A 23,751-nucleotide genomic window follows, 5' to 3' on the forward strand; every position below is an offset into this window, starting at 1 on the left:
TTCACAGGATTGCGATCTATTCAGTTTTTTAATTTATACTAAAAGAAAAGGAACACTTGTATCGTACATAAAAAAAGAAAAAGTAAATCTATTTTCCTTTAAACTCTCGGATTTTTTGTCAAAGTGTTTATTGAATATCGCGGAAATGAGAAAGTACCATCCGTTTATTCGTCAAAGTTCTAGTCTCAAAGTTCCTCCATCGAGACGTTTGGGCTCGTTTTTACGTCGATATTAAAACTTTAATAACGAGGTGGAATCTCACGAAAAAAAAAAGAAAAGAAAAAAAAGCGGTACTCACCTTTGAAATGCTTTCGTCGAAATAGTTGGCGCTTCGTTGGTGCTGCACAGACGGACTCGGCGTTTAAGTCCTATCGATTTTGCGAATCTCATCAACAAGTTCTTCCCGACCGCAGCGAGTAACATCTTGCGTTCTTCATTGCTCCCTTTTTTTTTTTCCCTTCGCACTGCTCGCGCAAAACTCCTTTTTCTTTTTGCACCCCAAAACTTCCGAACGATACTTTCCTCGCCTGATTGGCTCCTAATGGCCCCCATTCAGTACTTCATTAACTCATTAACTGATAAACTTCAGGCGCGCTGTCACGATGTTTTAACGAACGAACCACGCGGCCGCGCAATTTGTCATCTTTCTGGAAACCGAGCCCCGGAGTGTTAGCACTAGCGTATTCTGAATTAAACGGCGAATCTCGAGTAATGAAATTTCTTTAGCGTCTCTTCGGCGTTGAGCGATCGCGAATACGATCTGCGTCTAGACGCCACGAACTTTAATGAAAGATTGAACGTGCAAAACGTTCATTGTTCGACATATATATTTAACAGATAACCCGATCTGAACCTGGAGAACATCTGGGTGGTCCGCGCTGCGTACGACTTTCCCGGAGATGACACGCATCCGTCGACATGTTCTCGTTTCGTCGATGATCATCTTTAAAAAAAAAAAAAAATGTAAGAAAGAAACGCCATGCCCCTTACCGCGGCATATTACAGCCCGTCCATATGGCGCAGCGTGTTTTAACCGTCGGTTTTGTTTGGACCGACAAATCGTTCTCGCGCGGTATATTTGTACATCTCCGAAAAGGCCAAGATACGATCTGGTGCACCAGTTACAAGAGAAGTCTCTCTCAAGTTCGTCCTACTAAATATTCAGTTCTCGTAACTGATGCCTGAAACATTACAATGTATGTATTCCGTGAAGCAATCGATGCTCGAGTGCCGCTTCGAAATTCTTGTCGGGGGTGGCACAAGAGGGAAGGGGGGGAGAGGAGAGGGCAATTAAAATCCGAGTCTACGTTGCGAGAGCAGCCCCGCCGGAAGGGTCGTTGAAGATCGCGGGGTCGACTGCCTTGATCTCAAGGTTGCCTGCGTAACAAACGATGAGAGACGGAGAGACGTAACGGGAATTAATGCACATGCATGAAAAAAGAAAAAAGAAAAAAAAAAAAAGGGAAAACAAAAAGGAGTGCTCGTGCACAGCTCGCGAGAAAAAGAAATGGCGCTTTAAAGTGCACTACTTTCTTGTAAAATTACCATTTGCTCTCTCGCGGCGAAATCTGAATGTTTAATCGAATTCGTGGGGGTTTAGCGATCGTGCGTACGTGAATCGGCGAAGATGTCACCCGACCGGCCACCGTGACGTGCCGCGACGCGTGCGTGCGGGATGATAACGCCCGCAGCGCGGCTCTGTTTGTGCGAAAGTTAATCCCGGCTGTGCGAAAACGCAGAAGGAATAGCGTAGATGAGGAAGGGCCCGGACGCGTACGATGATAATAATAAATGTTGCCCGCACCCTTCGCTGTTCCGTCGTTACCCTCTCGTTCTCTCTCTCTCTTTTTCTCTTTCTCCGGTTTTATCCACTCTCACGCTGTGCGTGCCCTGCCCGGCGGTTCCTTTGATCTGTCGCTTCGTTTGTGCATTTAAACGCGAGTCGCCTAGACGCGGAGTGGAGTAGCGAAAGGCGACGGAACGGCGGAAGGAGACGGAGCGAAAAGCGAACATATACTGGTGGAGAACGCGAAGGGAACAAAGCGGAGAAAGGTTTTCGGGGTGAGAGAGATGAAAAGGGGAAAGAATGGCGAAGAGAAAGAGATGATTTCGCAACGAGAGAGGAAGGATGGCTCGAGTGCCCCGCTAAAATCTCATCTAGACCTACGAAAGGTAAAGTGAGACTTTCGTCATCGCAAACGAGCCCTCCAACCTTCAATTTCCCTACCAGAATCCGTAGATTCCTCTTTCTCCACCTTGTATCTCGACTACGCCGCGCATCTTTTTTTTCTTTTTTCTTTTTTTTTTCCCTCCCGAGCCACGCGACTCTTTGTCGCAGCTTTGCACCGACAATCGTCGGCGCTCTTAAATCCGCTTTCTTGATAATAACTTTTCGAGATTAATGCTCCTTAATGCACTCAACGGTGGAAAAGCGCATTTTCGACGCAAGCCCTTTTAAAACTGCTCGTCTGTTCACCGGCGAGCACGCGTCCGCTGGAGGATAGCGAGCGGCACGAAGGAAAGAGAAAAAGCAAGGTGGATGAAATAACAATCAAACGATTCCGCCTCGCGTTTTTATTCCCCCCCCCCCCTTGGACCCTCGGGGTGCTGGGGTCTCCGACTGCGAGCCGGTTCGCGGAAATTTTCATCCCTAATTTCGCGCAACAATTCGAGCTGTCTGGTCCGCAGAGTTGGCAGCCCGATCAATGATCAGACACCGGAAACAGAGAGGGACTAGTTACGCGAGCACGTGACGATTTCCAAGTTAATTCCCACGTGCGGTGACACTGAAAACGCATCTCGATCTCCGGCGATCGCTGCAAAGCGCAGTTTAAATGGATCTCTCGCTGATCGGCAAATTGTTTCCTCGTTAACGGGTTTTTTTATTCTGCAAGCTCAGTCAATTTATACAGAATGGATGAGCATGCAATACGCGAAATTTTCTGTTTATGGAGGATAATCCTCGTCGGACGTAAATGGGAAAAAGATAATTGTTCGCCAATGTATTCGTTGCAGCGTTAAGTACGGCACATCGACCTGAGAAAAATTATTACGCAGTTCACGTAGAGGATTAATTTTCGAAGTAATCGTGTTCACGTGCACCGTTCGCTGATGAAACGTCTCTCGGCGAGAGCTGCAGTCGGTTGCCGATGAGAGCGAGAAAGACGCGTGAAAAAAGAAAAAAAAATAATAAGGTTTCGACGACATGGGAGCTTGCTTCCTGATAAAGGCAGAACAGAAAGAGGTAAAATAATCGAACCGACTGTAGCGTTGGTTAATAAACGTTGCCTCGGGAAATTCGAGAACGCAGTTGTTTTCGTTTCACGGGATGAGTTAACGTATGCCCGTGCCGATTGCAAAACGAAGCTCCTCGCCAGTTCTGGTTCCACTTATCAAGTCCAAATTATTTAATTTCCTTTCGCAATTGCGTTTGCAATTGAAAGAAACGCTCGAGAAGATACGTTATTACAGTTTAACGTACCGCAACGTAGCGCGACGTTAGCTGCTTAAAAATATATTGTAGCGTCGCTTTTATTAAAGCCAATGGATTCGCACGAATAATCGCGCCCTGTTGGAAATTCCTACGGTCAGCGGCTCTATTTGCAATTAGGATTTTATTTTATGAATCGATGCCCGCTAATTGAAACGTAGATCAAAAGCCGTTGTTGCGGCCCCGGCAATCTGACTGTCGCGCGGTAATAAATTACGCGCGCGCTTTGTAGACGCGCGAATCGTTACGTTCGCGGGAACGAGTAAATTATCGCGAGCTTACGGATTCCAGCCGTCCCCGGTTATGCGTAACGCGCGCGCAATTTGCGACGCTCGTCCGAATGCAATTCCCCGCCCCCATCGCCCGCCCGCTAACGACGCGCGTTTTTTCTTTCAACTATTGGCGTATTTTTTTAACGAGGCCCCGGGCGCACGTAATTACGTTTCATTTTATCCGCCAAGGGTGCCGGCGCGGCCGATCAATTTCATGGCGTAGACTAATGAATCAAATTAATGAACGAAGCCTTATCGTCCACACGGTCTTCGGTAACTGTTGCCCCGCGAGCTGCAACGCACCCCCTTTTGCGCTTTCTCTTTCTTTCTGTTTTTTATTTTATTTTATTTTATTTTTATATTTTTATATTTTTATATTTTTTGCTTAACTAACGTTACTTTCTTGTCGCACGACAGAACGAGTCTGGGGGATGGAAGTGCGACTTGTTTTCTTCACTAGGAAAGATCTTATGATTTACCGTTAATTATTTAGTGACTGACAGTTATTTATTATTTTTATAATTATTATTTTTAATAAGATCTTAATTTCTGCACCGGGGCGCGAGATAAGTAAGAATTACAAACTTTAGTTCGGCGAGTATAAATAATTCCCTCGGATAGCCGTGTATATCGACGGATTAAATGTTCCTCCTGAATCGATATGGGTTCACCGCACCCCCGGACACTGAAACCTCAGACAACTCCTACCGTGAAGTCCAGATAAGTTAAGGAAAAAAAAAAAAGAAAGAATATCCGAGACGAAGGGCAGCCGGGCAAAACCCTCCGGCTCTTCCTTCGAGTTTTGTCTGTCCGTTCCTCACGAATAATACATGGAAACGTGCGTACGAATCCTGGGGCTTTGACGAGCACGCTCGCGACGTGCTCATCGCGTTGAAACGGTTGCGGAAACGAAGAATAGGCGGAATGAAGCGTGTCCTCCCTTCTTAAATCGTCGTTTTATTTGACTCGATTAAATTCGCTCGAGAGCTGAGCCCCGGTTTTCAGTCGAACGACCGAACCCAACCGGGTGAGTTTGATCCCGAAGCGGGCACAAAAACGGAGCCGAGCGACGATGGGAGGAATCGACCTGACATTCTCAGGAACTGAGCATCCTCCGCCTCCTCCTCCGTCTGACCCCGTCCGCCTTCTTGTCGACTTCTTCTATCTTCTACAGAGAATTGCTTTCCCTCCCATTGTTCCGAGCTGCGCGAGGCGCTTCTTTCCCATTCTAGAATTCCAGCCGGTCCTCCGCGATATCCACGCGGTTATTCGCCGGCGTCCTCGGTGCCGACGCGCGCTCTTACCTCCGGTCGCCCTCAGCGACGAAGCGTCGTCGAACGTGAAGAAATTGGAGCCGAGAGGGAGGAGGGAAGGGATCGTTTGTCTCGTTCGTCTCCTCTCTCCATTCATTCGACCGTCGGTGGCCTCTCCTCGGCCTGATTTTCTTTGCCGATCCGCGCAGCACGAAGGAATCTCGCCGAAGGGACGGAATACCGGTGGAAAAAGGAGAAAAAAAAAAACGAAAGAAAAAAAAAATTGGCACGCACCGCGCGTAATTACGTGCGCTCGCCTTCGCCGCTCGCAATATCGCGTATAATCTCCAAGTTATTAGCGTCGTGAATTCGCCGCGTTTAATATCCGCGATACTTAATAGCTTACAATTTTCTTGCCTTCTTCTATCTCGCGCACGTGCGTCGTAAATGCAGTAGCGCTGAGTTTACGAGACGTTGGGCATACCGTACCTACGGACGACAAACTCTCCGCGCCGTCGTTAATAATAAATCGGTCATCGCGCGGTTATTAAAGGCAGAAATAAATATCCCGTAACGTGTTTCCCGATATCTCTTTTTTCTTTTTTTTTTTTCATCAGCGATAGCCACGTAGCAGCGGGCATTCGTACTGATCATTTCGCTTACCTGTTTCCGCCGCGTGCACCGCCAAACGTTTATCGGCGTTAACAGATGATCGTCACTATCAATTTCTGTTTCAGGGATCAGCGAAGCGAGCGTGCAGCTGCAGCTGCCGAAGTTGCCGTCTGCGATCCGCGTGGACGGCGAGGTCGAGCTACGGTGTCACGTCGACGGCTCCGGCGACCTGAAATACGAGTGGTTCAAGTTAGTTGCCTGTTCTAACTTAAGTTCAACAATTTACCTGGGCGCAATAACCGGCTCGTGGCAGGAGGGGGGGAGGGGGGGGGTCACCTAACGCCCGGGACACATCCGTGCGGGATGCACGAGGCGGGGTGGACTGGAACGAAAGGGACGAATTACTAAGTTCCTGGCGTAACTGACACCCGACGTTTACGGGGACTGGCCTGGTGAATTATGAAGTGACACTCCCTCGCCTCGGCGTGCGCCATCGAGAGAGTTTCACCTCTGCCGTCACCTCGAATCATTCCCGTCGTCGTAAAGTCTCCCTCGCATCCCCTACGGACTCCGTATTGTGTATTCAGCGGATTTTAATGACGTCGGATGCGGAATCCGTCAGAAATATATATTGCAAAAAAAAGAAAAAAAAAATAGAAAAAAAACCTCTGTCTCTCCGATGTGTCTCTGTACTGAAGTCCACTGAACTGAATAGTTATTTTTGATTTAGGGCCGCGAATAAAGTCGTTTACCGCGCGAGTCGCACAGTTTATTATTATAGATTTTTTTTTTTTTTTTTTTTTTTTTTGGAGAATTAAGGATGCGCGCGTTAAAAATAATTAAATGTTAAAGAAATTGGAATGTAATAAAAGTTACAGCGATATTATAATTAGTCGCTTAATTACGGTAAAAAAAAGAAATTAATTGTACGTTTTATGTATAAGGTAAATTATAAGTTTCGCGAAAATGATTCGAAGTCAAGGATTGACTGTTCGTTTTACAGGAACACCGTGAGCGTGGCGCGAAGCGATCGTGTTGAGATCAAGAAGAAGAAACTGCACATACACAGAGCGGTCCCCGAGGACGGCGGCATGTACACCTGTCTGGCAAAGAACGAGGCGGGATCCTCTCCGGTGACCGAGAGCTACCCGTTAATCGTTTCCGGAAACGAAACTGCGACGATTAAAGTCGTTCCGAGAAACCTGATCGCTAAGCGCGGCGAGCCAGCCGCTTTACACTGCGTCTTCGAGAACGCTGACGAGGTACAGTGGTTCTTCAAGGAAATCGGCCCGCTGGAATCTGACGAGGAGCGAACGATTTTCGAGAACGGTACTCTCCTGATACACGCCGCCGATCAAAGGGATCAGGGATTCTACTCGTGCCATGGAACAAGGGACGAGACCACAGTCAGTTACACGGTCGAATTACAAATCGCCTGTAAGCTCCAGTGAATTTTCGACAGCCCTACGATAGAATCACAAATGATAGAGAATAGAATTAACAATAAAATCGAGAATGTGCTTTGATCATTGACCATTTTGTTATCGTAATGTTAATTGAATCGAATGGCAATGCTTTTAACCGACAAAAATTAACGTATAAGTGATGATTGTTACATTTGCAAAAAATTAAAAAAAAAAAAAATCTTGTTATATTTTCGAAAATATAAATTTCTACATGTTAATAATTCTTGCAGATTTGTTGAACTTTTCGATGGCTGCCTTCGAACCGAAACGTCCAACTCAGCTGGCGATTGTCGGCGAGGGTCAAGAATTCCAAATAAGTTGCTTAGAACCTTTAGGGCTTCCTCCACCCAAGGTTTATTGGAGAGATCCCACGGGACATATTATAAGCGATACCGGTCTCGTGCGCGTTCAGGACAACACGCTCATCATCGCGAGGGCTCAAATGGGCGAGGACGACGGCAATTACACTTGCGTGGCCGAAAATCTAGCCGGTGAAACGGATATATCCGTCCAAATAGTTATATCAAGTAAGTCTATAATTTTCTCAACAAAAAAATTATTTCTCTATGATTAATTTGCGAAATATATATAATTAATAATTAAAATAATTAAAAGGCGAAGTAATTAAAATGCGAAAAAAATTGAAAATATTTTGTTGCTTTATCTTTCAGCCCCGCCAAGTATAATAAGCTCTCCAGAATCGCTCAGCGTGATGGAAGGCGATTCTGTGACGCTGACTTGTTCGTATTCCGGCATGGAACCGCCAGTGACGCATGTGCACTGGTTGAAGGACGGCACGCAGTTGAAGGAATCAGGCGGTCCGACAAGATACCGCGTGACCGATAATCACGGCAATGTTACGCTGCACTTCAAGAGCGTTGACCTGTCCGACAAAGGGCACTACATGTGTCAAGTATTTACCACGGGTTTCCCGTCTCTGTTTTCGGATCCGGCCGTTCTTACGGTTGAGGAGAAGCTTAAGTTCTCACCGCAGCCTGTCAACAAACGCTTGGAGCTCGGCTCCACGGCGAAGGTGTCATGTAAGGCCCAAGGTGCCACGAATCCTACGGTAAAATGGGTCAAGGAGGGCGAGGATGAGGAATTCCCTAAACACGTTCAGGATATTAACGGCACTCTACACTTCAATGGCGTATTGGAGGAGGACAAGGGTCGATACACTTGCATCGCCAGCAACCCTCAGGGATCCATTAATCACACGATTAGCATTGATGTAGTCAGTACGTATCGATGCTTGTATTAATATTAAATTTGTTAATGGCCTATGCGATAAATTAATTTATTTGATGTAATAAATTGTGTGTATTCTTCATTGTTCTTTATAGTTGCGCCAAAATTTACGGTACAGCCACAAAATCCAACGGAGGCGGTCGAGGGATATCCAGTGATGTTACATTGCGCTGCCGAGGGTGATCCTAAACCGACTATCCAATGGGATAAAGATTCTCGCATGAATAATTTAGATAATCCTCGATTCGAAGTATTAAATAATGGAAGTTTATACATTAAAGAGGTGTATCTTAGTGACGAGGGAAAATATGGTTGCACCGCTGGCAATAGCGGTGGTCTGAAGCGAGAGGAAGTTCAATTAAATGTAAAAGGTATCTACATTATTCACTATTACATCATTATTACATAGTATGCAATTTCTTGAATCAGCCGTTTTAAAGTGATTGGAAATTGACGCAATTTATTTTATAATATAATAATTATTATTTCAGCTGGAGATAATTATAGAGCCGACATGGATCTAGAAGCCGCTGATGATGGTACGATGATGACTAAGACGGTAACGATTACCCTCGGCGCAGCCGCAGGGTACATGGTACTTGTCGTTGGTCTCATGTTATATTGCCGTTATCGCCGTCGTCGTAGGAAGCAACAATACTTACAAGAACAGACAGAAGGTACATATTATCAATAATAATGTATATAGTTAATTAAATAATGTAACATACATTTAAAATACATCTATAAATTTTAGAAAAATTGGAAAATGGTGATGTGCAGGAAGAACAGACGGAGTTGAAGGAAACCGGGAATAAAGTTAATTCAACAAATAAGAAGAAAGAAAATCGCGATTCCCATAATAAAAGTGACGGTGCGGATACAGCTCACAGCCAGAGTAGCAATCAGTCTAAAAAATCTAAATCAAATTATGACAAAATTGCTGTTTCGCGGAGCAATTTAAAAGATTTGAAGCCTCTCGGTCGAGGTGAATTCGGCGAAGTTTATTCTACGAAATATCAAGTTGATGGCGACAAGGAATCTATAGTGATGGTCAAAAGTCTGACGAACACGAAAGACGAAGCTGCTCTTCAGGAATTTAAGCGACATTTGGATCTTGTTCATAAGCTTAATCACGAGAATGTTGTCAAGCTGATTGGTTTGTGTCGAGAAGAGGAGCCTGATTATATGATTTTAGAATACACTGACTGGGGCGACTTGAAACAATTTTTAATCGCCTCACGAAAGGACAACAATTCTAGCCCGACACATGAAACGAAACAACCGCGTGCGCCTCAGCTATCTGTGGCGCAAATACTGTCTCTTTCGAATCAGGCTGCGAAAGGCCTGAAACACTTAGCCGATAATCGATTGGTCCATAAGGACATAGCCGCGCGCAACTGTTTAATTGCCAGCAACCTGACGATCAAGATTTCGCTGCCATGCATGACCAAAGAGCCGTATCAGCAAGAGTACACAAAACATCGAAATCAAGTGATACCCCTGAGATGGCTACCATACGAGGCTGTACACGAGGACGAGTACTCCACAAAGAGTGACGTGTATTCGTTTTCGTGTTTGGTTTGGGAGATGTTTCATCAGGGCGAGTTGCCATTCAATAAGCTGAATGACGAGTCTGTATTGGCTCAGCTCAAAGCGCTAACGTTGACGTGGAAGCCGCACAAAGCTGCGCCGCCAGCTCTTCAAGAGTTACAAACTCAATGTTGGGCGAACGATCCGCGCGAGAGACCGACTTTTGACGAGGTCGTGTCGAAAATAGGCGAAATCGTGGTTGATAGTTGCCTATAGATTAGAATCGCGATCGAATTATTCTCTGAATATCAGAATTTCAGAAATATTGCAATAGCGGTAATGATTATGGAGTTGTATGTCGAGAGGTAAGGCTGACGAGCGCCGATGACCACGCGGTACGATAATCCCTCCCAAGAAGGGACTCGAGAACGCCGCGGTTTTACGCGCATGCGAGAATAATTAACCGGCTTACATGTTAAATGCTTCGTATCGATTATATACGCATAATGAATTATAGGAAACTCTGCTCTTCTGTAACGGGGAAATGCTTACTCATTAATAATCATTTGATGCACGATGACTGCGTGTCTTAATGACGTTGCGCGAATCGTGATGTATAGACTTTACGCGGAATATAACAATTCGCATATCGCGTCGTTTAATGCACGTCATTGTAATCAAGTGAGTAGCATCTTCAGTGTGCGAAGAGAATTTTGATATATTTTATATATGGAGCTCGCTTTAGAGATTCAATTATCATCGTATTTTGAGAGTAATTTTGAATTTTTCTATAGTTACACGAATAATTTTATTTATAATTTCTTTTTTTTTTTTTAATCGCGTGAGTAACTTCCGTGCTTTACAAGTGAACGTTATACTACTTTGATCTTTTTTTTACTGCTTCCCTGTTATAGATTACCGAATAACATTATTGATTTCCAATCAATAATTATTCATATTATGGTATTTTATCGTGTCCACTAGCTCGATAAGAAAAATATTTATTTCGAATAGTAACTCCGCTCTAATGATTGTTCTTCTATCGTCGGACTAAATCTGCATGGGCCCACTACACGTTATTACGCAATTAATGCAATACTTACAATTAGTATACAGTATCAATATAGTAAGGTATCATCACCACACATCGAATACTCGTAAGATACGTTAATTGTTAGGTAAATCGAGGCCAAACACTGATGACGAAAGTGTTCAACTGGATCGTGCGGGAATACGCGGACGGTCCCGATTGAATATTGGTGATCGGGCTCGACGTTGCAATGACATGCATATTAAGAAAGTATCGCGATCATATCAACTGACGAAGGAAATCTTTCTCCGCCTACTTACTTCTACGCTGCGAAGAAATATAAAAAAAAAAAAAAAAAGAAAAAAAGAAACCTTTTATAACGTACATATATTATTTATAACGTATATATTTATGTGTGATAAGAACGCAATCGACCACTCGTATTTGACGAAAAAGACGGCCTTGTATATACCGATACATATATCCCTCCCCAAGACGTAAGCGTAAGTTGCTTTTTTTTCAAAGCGCGAAAGACTAGCGTGAAGAAATCACTGTGCTGATTTTCATTAATATTATTCGAATCCCCCGATTATTATTGAAGGATCTCGTTCTACGTATTGGTGTCAGAGGATAAAAAGGATCACGGCGCGTACGGCTGTAATAAATGCCTGGGCACGCGTGGAAATGATAACGATAAAACATCGTATACAGAGTCGACAGTTGAGAAACCTATTTTTACACGCGGAAATTAAGATCGTTCGGGTGAGAGACGAAATATCGCTCGCGATATTTTTGCATTATACGGTTTGATAAGTAGCGCGAACAATCCATTGACGCGATGGTCCAAGAGAAGATGAGAAAAGAATGTGCTGAATATATATTTGACTCCGTATCCGATTTATACAACGAATATATCGATATTTATATTTTAATCGTATGTAAATTTCAACGTCGTCCCTATTTTTGCATTTAATTCTACTATAAGGGAACTGTAAAGGGAAAAAGTACTTCGCGCGGCAGTTTGCGGCGCAACGCGTTCTCGCTTCTTCCATTTCACGCTGAAAACTTCCGTTCGATGCTTCGTAAGCAAAGATGTTTCGCAGGGTACAAAAATAAAAGAACCACCGGTAACAGCTCGACTCCGTGCAGAATAGACAGCGTTAAAAATGCTCACACGAAGAGATCATTGCGTCTTCGTAACTTATTCCGCGTCAGTATTAAATATTACGAGTACTTACCAATTTTTTATACAAATATTCTCGGAGGACAAAAGTTTCCCTCCTCCTTTTTTTTCTTTCTTTTTTTTTCCCCCGAAGAGCAATTACGAGTGAATCTTCGGCTCTGTGCATGCTAATATAAATACGGTGTATCATATACGCATATTAGATGTACGAAGCACTGACGTATAACACTGCCGATGATAAATGTGACTGTTCTCTGATTTTTTTTCAAGCACTCTCGTTAATACCGGCAAAAAGGCGCGAGGTCACTTCGCCTGCGAGAGGCATCGCCGTGTATTCGTGGACGCTTTAATTAAGGATATGCAAAGGATACGAAAGTGAAATAATCCCTCAAGGTATCCTGGATCACTCGAGCTCGTTGCGTCCTTACGAGCGGATTTTATAATGCTTCCTAAATGTTCGCTGTATAAGTCGAGAGATATCCTCTTGGTCCAGTGACCGATGGGCGTACTCGGGCTGTACGAAATACCGTCGCGTAACTTTTAATCTCGGAGATGGAGACTTTGGCAGATAGAAAGGTTCGAAAACTTGTTACGGGCGGAAATAATCGGCAGGGATCGGAAATCTGTCCGAATTATTATCGCAAATACGTCTGAATGTACAGGAATACATCCGGACGTAAAGGAAATTTCGTAGCACGGAGTACGTACCCCATCCACTGCTCGTAAAAGAAAACCTCGCTGGGAATATACGTTCCAGCGATTTTTATTCCGTAATTAAGAGTATGCGAAGTGAAAAATCAATTATATCCAAGTCCTAACACGCTCATATCATTCGCTCAGATTTTTTAATCGTAAACGACCATCGCTGCTATATAAAGCAACAGGGCACGCCAGTCGCTGTACCGGCGGCGAGTTTTGCTATCCAATATGTCCAATGTGTCTAGTCATACGCGACGACAAAGTGAACAGCGTACGGAAAGCTCATTCGAATGACGTTCATATCCTTAGGCGTTCCAAATCGATTTCTTTTTCACAGTATTTTGTAAATATTTGTACTTTTTTATCTACGTCGTACTTATGAATTTTTCGAATAGTATGTGCTACGATTAAATAAAGATAAAAAAAAGAAAAGAAAAGAACCATATGTTGTAATAATTTATATGACCTACTTTATCCATTAGATTCTAGTCCCATGCTGTAAATCATAAGGTTTATTCTTTCCACGAGGTTCGAGTTTATTTTAATTTAACTTGATCTCAAACTGTACCTAATTTTTTTTTTATATCTTTTTCTATAATGTAAAAGAAAGCGTATAATTTTAAATTAAATTCTTTTTTAGAAAATTTAAAAAATAGAAGATGTAATAAAGAAGGATATATAAAAAAAAAAATCGATTTTTTTACAGTTTTCGTGTCAGAGAAACATCAGTAACGATAACAGAAACGAAATTAACAAAGAAAGCGCAGACGCAATCCTGGGTGGAATACTTGCGAGTATTGGAGAAAGGAATGGCGTATTACCTAATCAAATTTATTTTTACTTAATATTTCATGGTACAGTCTATACCTATTATGATATATAAAATAACGTAGTCGTCGAATGGAAACAGGTTCAACGAAAGCAGAAACGTCGACTGAGTAGCGCCCAGGAAAGGAAGGGTGATCGAAAACGTCAGAAAACGAAAACGATGTAAATCATCGGATGCGAAACGCAGTAACGTGAGAAGTGCGTTTAGTCTTTTACGTGTGTTTATATATTTATATGTAAAGTCTAAAAAAGGTGAGGATGAGTCACTTAATCTTTTAGTACTTAATTCATTAATACAGCGTAGCAGCCTCGCTCTCTAATAGTACTAAATATAATAATGGTATAATGCGGTAATTATTTCGTTAATATAGATTATTAACATTATAAATAATATAATCGTCGGAATTCGTATAATAAACAATGATACAAGGTATTTTTGTCGTTTTAGTTTTTTTTTTTTTTTTTTTAAATTGTTATATAGTAATAATCACAATAGCGTATTCTGAAAAATAGATTAGGGTCCCGTGGGCAGAGGGCGGAGTGCCTCATTTCTTCCGAACAATTTTCCCTCCGTGTCGCTTATCTCTCTCTCTTTCTCTCTCCCCCCCCGTCTCACCCTTTGTCGTCCATCGCGCTTTAAAGTTCTCCACGGGTTGCCCGGAACCTAAATTAGATCTCAAGAACGATCGTAAGTCTCGACGGGGCATCGCAAAGCCCGTACTTCTCGTCTACGTCGTCCTGATTGCGCTGCAAGGGCTCGAGGTTGAGCGATGCAGCTGCATCCTCGCACAACGGTCACTGTTTTTACGTGGGCAGTATCGAGATGAAAAAAAAAAGGGGGAGGATATAATCGCGAAGATAGATCGCATCGTTACTTCATCGCCGAGAGCTATACAGGTATGTGTCCGTACAATTTCCAATCGTTATAAAAGTCTTTACAAGAGTCGGATCTTCCGACGACAATCCAGGGGCAACGAGGCCTCTCACGATGAACGTTCGACATCGTACAAACGACCCAGACAAGCCGTGGTTTCGTAGACCCGCGATTATTCGACGCACGTCTCGTTGATCAAGGATCCGTATACAAGTACATCGTTGCATCATCGGGTGTTCTATGACGAGACTAAATTGCGCCGCCTCATCCTAACTCTAACTCGTACCCACCCTTATCCTTCCTATCGGACTCTTCGTACTTCCGTTTTAACCTTCCTTCCTTCTTCTTTCTTTCTTTTTTTTTTTCTTTTTTCTTTTTTAAACCGCGTCTCTGCCACTCTGCCTAGGGAACCCACTATAACAGGGCACTATGAACAGCAGTCTGCTGGCTAAGTGACTTTCCGAATCTACAATCGTTCCTCCGCATTCTCTCTTCTTTCTCTTTCTCTCTCACTCGATCAGATTCCCCTCTCTCGCCCTGTCGCACCCCCGTCTAATCCTCCCGCAACAAGAGCTTGCCACCCAGCTACCCTAAATTCCGTTCTCACGATCTTGCTCTCACGATCTTTTCCCCTCAGGCAGTCTCTTATCGACTTCGTCCGCGTGGTACGCCTTTTCACGTGAGCTCGTCGACTCGTTTACTTATAAAATCCCGGTTACGCATTTTCACCCTCACTTCACGCAAGCGTGATTCTTTCAAATGGTAGACGCAAACGGCGCGTCTACAAGTCACACATATCGCGAAATGCAGAAAGAAACCACGCAGTGTGCGTACAAAAAAAAATTAAAAAAAAAAAAAGAACAAAAGGAAATAAAAAAATAAAAAATTGCAGTGACAGACAGGTATTGGCGAAACGTAAAGAAATACCATCGCGGGTGTTGGAAACAAGAGAATAATCGGGTACGTGAACGCGGCCCGTATCTATGTCGACGGGATCCGAGGATCGAACCAAACGTAACGAGCAAAATAGCGCGGAAAGAAAGCCCTAGATTCGTTCTATCTGCCGCGGTATATCCCCGGACAAGCCGATTAAATGCGCGCTACCCCGAAACTCGCCCTTCAGCCTCACGTGCATCCCTGCGAACCGCGGGACGTGTCCAACCCCTCCGATTTCACCCACCCTCCCCTCGTCCAACCCGTCACAGAAAAACCGACAAAAGCTCCCCTTCGCCAGCATGCTTCTCCTATGTCAGCATTCACACTACGTGTCAGCCAATAGTAAACCACTACTGTACCTTTTTTTTTCGCGTTTATGATATTTTATACTTTACTTTTTTAATTATTTTTTGTTCGTTAATATTAGACGTGCCGTGTCTCTACCATCAGCCTACTGCCAAACTACCTATCTCCTGTTCCTTTTCCCTCGTGCTCTCTTTTTTTTTTTCCTTTCTATCTCTTTCTCTCTCTCTCATCCAGCCAATCTCTTCCCTTACAACCCTTTCGCTCGTGCCGATCTCTCTCCCCTCGCTGGGTATTTTCCCGCTCGTCTCTCCTCTCTCGCAATTTATAAATAGTATTATTAATATCATCATCCTTCGTGTGTTACAATATAATAATCGGCAATAATATACCTTCATTATTAATGCAATATCGTTATTATTAGTATCTCGCTCTCCCTCGCTTTTCTCTATCCCTTCTTAATACACCGGGTGAAATTTTTTTTTTTTTTTTTTCGTTCAAACGCCGCCAAGTAAATTCGCGCGAGTGTACGAACGAACGAATGAATGAGTGAATCGTCACGCTGCCCTGTGCCGCACAGAATCAAATGTCTTGCGATCGGTAAATGGTAGCTACCGCGATCTTTCCTACGTTCGGCGTGCCGCGCGCCGATGCGGGACGCGATTAGCAAATACATACGGCGGAGACGCATACGCAACGCACAATCCTGCCGGATTAATGAAATCGAAGGGGCCGCCCCAAAGTGCGACTCTGGCTGGCGAACGCGCGGCGAGATCGACGGCCTGTCGTTACCGTTCCCTCGTTTCTCTCTGCCGTAATGGTAAAAGCCCGAAAGATATTGTTCCAGGATCTAATTAATTCGTTCAACGATTCGACGACAGGCTCGCGATCTCGCCGATCGCCGCCTCGTCTTCGTACAAAGCGTTACGCGACTCTTACGACATCCACGTCGCAAATTACAAAATGCATCCGATTCCTACGTCCGAGACAACGGGGGTCGGTGCCGGTCCACCGACACCCGCGCTCAAATATCGGATCAATTGACGAGTATCTTGCGTACATTGCCCGCGTGCATGCGTGCGTGCGTGCGTGTTTATCCGCGTTGTGTGTACACGTCGAGAGAGATAATTGCGGTGACTTAATTAGAGACTCTTAAACGCTAGAAATCGTGGCCTTCCAACATTGTTTCAACGCTTATTTTAATGTACAGTCTGCGTCTCTCGTCGCCGCGCTCGCGCCGCCCGGGAGGAGGACACCCCCGATGGGCACACACGGCCGGAGGGTGATTGAACGGTCCCGGTCTCGCGAACGACGCGACGCGGGCGCGTCCGTAACGAGTAATACAAAGAGTAATAACATACGATCGGATAACGAGTAGCGTGCGACGTGCACGCGATTGCGACGCCCGCGAGACCCCGGGACAAAAAAAGAAACTCGCGATAGGAAATTTCGCGCCCCCCGTCGATTATTCCGGCGGGTCAAGCGCTTCCGAAGGGGGTGGATGCAGAGGTGGCCTCGAGACTTTTTCGACCTCCAGGTCGACGCGAGGCAGGCAGACAGACAGTCTTCGTGCGACGAGTTTCATCTTAACGAAGAGGAACCGCGAAGATACGAGGCGAGTTAACTTGATTGAGTCCAAGTGGGAGGGTTTCCCCGCGCATGCAAAATGTACAACACGCACACGGCACACAAGCATCACGCATCGTTCGCGGTGCATCCTCCCACTTGGGTTGCACCTAAAGAATTATGTCGTCCTCGCCTCTTCGCTCGCCGGTGCCGGCACCGCTGTGAGATGACGACGGTTACGGCGGCGGCGGCAACGGCGATGAGAGCGAACGTATGTGCCAGAGTCACATTTGGGCGTATTTTTTTTTTTTTCTTTTACTTTTTTTTTTCTCTTGTTTAAGGATATATATGGCCGACTAAATATACAGACCGGCGTTTTAAAGCAGCGCACGCTGCCGGGCGGCCGCCTCCGTCGGGACGCACTTCGCCGAGCGTTCTAATTAGTTAGAGTAAAAAATAGCGTAAACGGCACTGTATTAGGAAGAAGCAAAATACATGTTACATTCTCGTTACTTTATCGTTGATAAATGCTATAGTGTTTTTTTTTTTTTTTTTTTCCCTTTAAAAATCTTCTGGTATCGCGATGCGTTACATTATTATGATTATTCTTAATTGTTAATTATCATAATGTTATCGTTATTATTATTAATATTATTAGTGCTCGCTCATTTTACAACGCCGCGCGGGGGAGGCCCGTTCGCGCGGCCAGCAACCCCCGCCAGGAAAAAGAAAAAAAAAATAAAAAAAGATAAAAAAAAATCTCCGACACCTTTCGCTCATCAAACTGAAGAACGCATGCCGGGGAGGGCGAGAACGGCTCGTCCAGCCGCTCTTTTTTTTTTCCTCTCCTTTTCTTTTTGCCCTCGATTTTTCCTCACTTAATTACAAAGCGCGGAACGGGAGTCTCCGTTCTTCCACGGTCGTCCGTCGCGTTTTTTAATGATTAACAATCGCGAGACTCTAGCCGTCGTGGCAATGGAGTTTTCGTTGAAACGCGAATTTCGAAAAATACAATGTCCTCTCTGTTTTTTTTTTTTCTTTTTGTTTCTTTCTCTCTCTTTCTCCCTCTCCTTTCTTTTACATATACACATATTTATATATATTATATATATATATATATACTCTTTGCTCTTCTATGCCACACTTTAAACGGAACGTCTGATCGGCGAAATCCTCCGACGGCTGGGGACTTGGGGGTTTGCGAGGGATGACCGCGAAGAGAAGACTCCCGTTTCGGAAATTCAACGCTAGTAGTAAATTTGTTTAACATTAGGTACTAATTCTCTCCCCCTCTTTCATTAAGTGACTTACAATTCGTACAACTTGCCTATCATGTAAAACTATGACGTCTAAGATGTCCGAATTAACGCTAGATCTCGATAATAATCAGATCGGATAAATTAATAGTCGTAACTGTGTATGTATCAACTAGGCTAGACTTCGACGGAAAAATATATTTATAAAAAGTTATAATATATATCATATATTAATATACGTTTCAAGCGTTCTATATATATATTTATATATATATATATATTCATTTATTTATTTATATATATATATTTATATATTTATATTTATATACGTATGTATCATTACTAATCTTCTACTTATCTCTAAGCTTCCACATCCTCGCGAATCGCATCTCATGCATACTTTTTTTTTTTTCTACCCGGTCTCGCCCACGATCGGGGGAGACCAATTGTGTTGTTTCTAGATTCATTTCTGTATCAATTTATAAGTAACTGGCTAAACCTCCACTCCGTTACATATACAGACAAATAACTTGGGATTCGAGAAAATTGAAATGAAATAATGCATGAAACTTCGTTACGTCTTTCCGCGACACTTGTTGAACGACGCAAATTAACATTAAAAAAAAAAAAAAAAAAAAAAAAATTACGCGCGACCTACACGATCAAATAACGTTTCTCACACGACCCCCATTTATAACAATAGCCGGACAAACGAATTCATTTACACCGAGTCGAAAGTCGCTCTAAATCGACCACATTCGATCGCGTCATTGTCTTGGATGGAATCCGTTCCTTATTGGCTTAAACAACATGAACGTCACGAGCTCCTTGAACACGTTTATACAAATCTTTTTTTTTTTTTTTTCTTTTACTTATTTTCCTTTTATTAAAGCATCAACGCTCGATAATTATATTGTAAGCTTATTAGACTTCTGACATTTTTTTTTTTCTTTTTGAACACCGAGCTACCGCTACACCTCTCGCTTTCATTCTTTCCCTCTTTCGCGTTCTCTTCCTTGCTCGCACGCATTCACGCACCTCACGCACGAACTCATTTTTTCCTTCTTTCTTCCCCTTTCGCTCGTTCTCCATTGAAAAATATTTCGTGGTGCACGATCGCCCTGTTTTTCATGCATTACTTGATTCCAACGTTTAGTACAATAATACGATCTTAATATCGCGAGTGTCTCCCAACTAGTGTGTCGTTAACATGATTATTAAAACTCGCTAATAAGGTGAACATCCTTACACGTCTGTCTCTCCTACGTCTGTTATTTTTTCGCGTGTCGCGTATAGCACGCACGTGTTTCTCTTTTTTTTTCTTTTTGTGTATAACCGTGTCCGAGTTTTGTGTGCAAGGGGGGCCACCTTCCTATCGTTACTGAATACCGTTTTGTGCGTCTTCTAACGATTAACCATCACAATGACCAACGGTGTCTACAATTAATATCTTTGGTATCATGCCTGAGTCTTTCGTTTTACAAAAAAAAAAAAAAAAAAAAAATGACTAAATTATTTATAAAATCTTGTTCGGGTACGAACCGCGTGTTATCAAACTTAGAAAAAGATTTTCGTTTTTCGCGCGACGCGAAACAAGCAATTAGAAATGCTACTCAGCTCTCGAGGGGATAATTAAATATACCTGCGACGACAAGGAATGTCGGACTGATTATATATGGCAGCTTCGAACTACGTGGAAAATACAACCGCGGCGAGTGATGTTCCCGCTACCGCTATTTGTTTCAAGCACAAAATATTGGCTTTGAAGTCTACACCGCGTGGCAGTTTAGATAGTTTCCACGTTTACTCATGTAATCGTTTGACAGTCAATGGGATACCCGTTGGTATCCTTACATCGTCGATTTCTTCTTACGAATCGCGCTGATTCACGAGGACTATTCGATTATGTTACTAATAGAGTTAACAATTCGCTTCGATAAACTTTCGTTGGTTCTTTAACGAAAGTGGCAATTGTAAAAACGTGATAAGGAATTACTTTTGTGCTTGGAACAGTGATTACTTAGTAAGTAAGAATAAAAAGGTTTGATCGAAATTTTTTGTTTTTCAAAAGAAGATATTTCCCATTTGCGCCGATTGTAAACACTTGTAAGAAAAAAGAAAAAAAAATAAAAATAAATTAATGCACTGAGGCTCGGCCTTAAGGGATTCTTTTCAGTCTTACCGTTTGAGGGATAATTTTTCGGCGAGCTTTAAGGATGTGTTTTAATATAAAATCAATTAATAAAACAATATATTAAAAAAAAAAAATAAAATAAAAGATAAAATAATTTCTATAAAAGTTTACAACCTGTAGTATGTATTCGTGTACTTGTGTGCGTGTCAAAGGGTTTATGTTCGATTGTTCACAAAATTTCACGACCGGTGAAAGACAATGCTTGGAATGTAGCTTTTTCGCGATACAATAAAATTTCGGGTAGACAGAGATGTCAGAAATCAATGATGCGCGTCACTGTGACGCACGACTACTGTAAGTGAATATGGATACAATAAAAAAGTCGTACAAAAATTACTTACAAAGCGCAACGATGAATTCTTGTGAACAAAAGACCATGATATTCCGTCACCACGTGCGTCCGTCTCGTGTCAGATCCGTCGAGAGAGCCCGATGAGTGAAAAAAGCCCTCCCCACGTTTCTTTCGCCCCTTTGACGATCAGAGAGCATCTCATCGTATAGAATATATCACATACATATTTACTTCTCTAAACACACTGAAATAAGAAGCACTTTAAGACAGATGTCTACATACTCCATCGGGCTCAGTTTAGATGGACTGATTCTCGTCTTCGCTTCCAACACTCCTGTCTTTGAAATCCCTAACTGATGTATATGCATTTTTGTATATATGTATTATGTACATATAAGCGCTGTGCCTCTTTCACCTTTTTCCCGCTCTCTTTCTCGCTTCCTTCACTCTATTACGTATATGTGCAGGCGTCGAGAACACGCGTCTTCGAAGCATGCACAGAACTAGAATCGACGTTAGCATACAAAAAACTAGAAAGTAATATCATTTTGAACAACTATTTTAACGTATTCTATGAACAGCAGCAACGTAATCTCAGTGCTAATTGGCTGCTGGCGTAGATACATCAATTAACATATTTTTATAAATTATGCAATATAGCAATCTCCACGATTTTATACGTAATTTAAATTTTTGTACAATATTATAACGAAATATATATTAGGAAATATAATATTCACAATTCCTCAAAATATTAAAATATATTATAAATTACATTAAATTGCAATTTTATTACTTTAGAATCAAATTTCTTTAGTTATTTTACGTTCAAGTAAGCACTTCTTGAATTCAACAATCTTGATGTGACATAAATAAATATTCTAGCCTGTAATATATTATAAATAAAATAAAATAAAATTCTGATAAAATGGCAAAACACCAATCAAAATTATAAATGCAAAGGTACCGAGACGTTATTATGTACAATTAATTAAATGCATTTTATACGAATTATTTGGTCAATCGCGAAAAATCCATTCGGCCAACAATATCGATCGTCATGATCCGTCTTCAATTTCGAGGCACGCAGCAGTGTTACGTGATCTATAATGGCACTATCAATCACTCGTATTAAATATTACAACAGTTAGAAAAATTGCGTGTTCCGAGTTTGCGGATAGTCTTCTTTAATTGACTTTATGGAAAAAGCCTTGTAGTACTATGCTGTGTAGCTTTACCACATACCAACCACGATATTAATTATCAATTAATAAAATAGTGGAGATTACATTTCATTGCGAACTATTACACAACGTTCGCACTATTTTGTCAATCGAGTCTAATCACCAAAGTTCACTCGAGTTTTTATAATTGGAGCATCGATAATCGTAGAATCTCTTTTTTTTCACTCTATTCTACATGCTCTTTTTTTTCTTTTTGCAGTGCTAGATCTAGGATAACCCACAAACCCTATGCTAAATAATTTACGTTTGCCTTAATTATTTTTCAATATGCACGAACAAATAAACTAACGATTATAATAACGTCCATCGAAACACTTCTGGCTGGAATGTTGTTCCTACGAGAATTATGAAAATGCTACGTTATAACATTGCGATGATTCGCGAATAGGCAATTTGCGAAGAAATTTTTCTACGCACAACTACTTGACTCGACGTTTTCCAATGCTCGTAAAGAACAATCACTTTTTTAATTTGAAAATTTCACTGATCAACTTTACAAACAAGTGATAACATTTAGACTCGATCGACGTACAACACTTCGAAATCTTAATTATTCATTACAACTAAAGCGATATCGGTGTCAAAATAAAAGTCACGCGCAAAATAAAAAGATTCAGGATTTAAGGTAAGAAAGAAAAGTATCGCGGCATCCATCGAAGCACTGCGAGATCTCTGGCCTGAACTTTCCTCTCGATTAGTCGCTCTATATATCTTGGAACAATGCGCTAGGACTGTGGAATGCGCTCTTTCTCTCACTCTCTCATCCCCTCGCATCGCCAAGCCGCAAGTAAAGCACGACAGTGATCGCAATAGCGACGGCGATGACGATGATGGTGATGATGACGATGATGGCGACGACGGTGACGACTATGATCGATAAATGAAGCTGCAGGGTGGCGTTGGCGGCGGCGGCGGCTGCTGGCCGCTCATGGCGATCGGTACCAAGGTTGGCGAGGGTGACGAGGAGGGAGGGGACGGGGAACTCGATGACACGCTCGACGATGGCGAGGGCGATTCCAATGCCCTCGGCCCGGCGAGCTCACGGTTTGACTGTCCCCCGGACGTCACAGCGCGACTACTCCTACTGGCCGTTGTCGCGTTGTGGCGATTACGCGCTGGCCGCCCTAGGCTCCGGTGACGGCCACCCCCCTCCTCGCTCGTTTCTCAGAGATAAACCTTCTTGACGCTGCGTGTGGTCGCAAACCCGTCATTGCGGCGATACGCGTCGCCTTGATGAGAGCGAAGGGTACCAAAGTTATCGCCGCGAGGGCCCCCACGAAAATTGTAACCATCCGGGAATTGAAACAGGGTCTCCGTGGGTGTTGGCGGTGGTTTCCGCATGGTACCTTTTGGGGACTGGAGTTTCGGTGGTTGCGGAACTAACACCGGCTCCGCGTAAGTCACCTCTTCCTGCGGCAGTAACTTTGGTTCGGGCGCCAGCCTGCTGAAGGTAGACAAACAGACATTACTAAGAG

The 23,751-nt window shown here is 43.0% G+C and overlaps 2 protein-coding genes across 5 annotated transcripts in view; one reads left to right on the forward strand and one right to left on the reverse strand.

Moving 5' to 3' along the window:
- Window positions 1–13,195, forward strand: part of LOC139113588 (tyrosine-protein kinase-like otk) — a 36,996-nt gene extending 23,801 nt beyond the window's left edge. Inside the window, exons 4-10 of the mRNA XM_070674832.1 lie at window positions 5,753–5,876; window positions 6,631–7,064; window positions 7,324–7,620; window positions 7,765–8,331; window positions 8,437–8,712; window positions 8,833–9,018; window positions 9,096–13,195. Of these exons, the coding sequence (XP_070530933.1) occupies window positions 5,753–5,876; window positions 6,631–7,064; window positions 7,324–7,620; window positions 7,765–8,331; window positions 8,437–8,712; window positions 8,833–9,018; window positions 9,096–10,147 (2,936 nt within the window). The 3' untranslated portion in view covers window positions 10,148–13,195. The remainder of the gene's footprint in view (window positions 1–5,752; window positions 5,877–6,630; window positions 7,065–7,323; window positions 7,621–7,764; window positions 8,332–8,436; window positions 8,713–8,832; window positions 9,019–9,095) is intronic.
- Window positions 13,196–14,053: 858 nt separating this feature from the next.
- The window catches only part of Sema1a (semaphorin 1a), a 205,513-nt gene continuing 195,815 nt past the window's right edge, over window positions 14,054–23,751 (reverse strand). For 2 of the 4 annotated variants that reach the window (XM_070674859.1, XM_070674886.1), the window contains exon 9: window positions 14,054–23,744. In XM_070674859.1, coding sequence (XP_070530960.1) covers window positions 23,441–23,744 — 304 coding nt within the window. In that variant the 3' untranslated portion in view covers window positions 14,054–23,440. The remainder of the gene's footprint in view (window positions 23,745–23,751) is intronic. The other 2 variants (XM_070674877.1, XM_070674869.1) reach the window with 2 other exon arrangements.

This window comes from Cardiocondyla obscurior, linkage group LG01, assembly GCF_019399895.1.
Source record: "Cardiocondyla obscurior isolate alpha-2009 linkage group LG01, Cobs3.1, whole genome shotgun sequence".
Lineage (NCBI taxonomy): Eukaryota > Metazoa > Arthropoda > Insecta > Hymenoptera > Formicidae > Cardiocondyla > Cardiocondyla obscurior.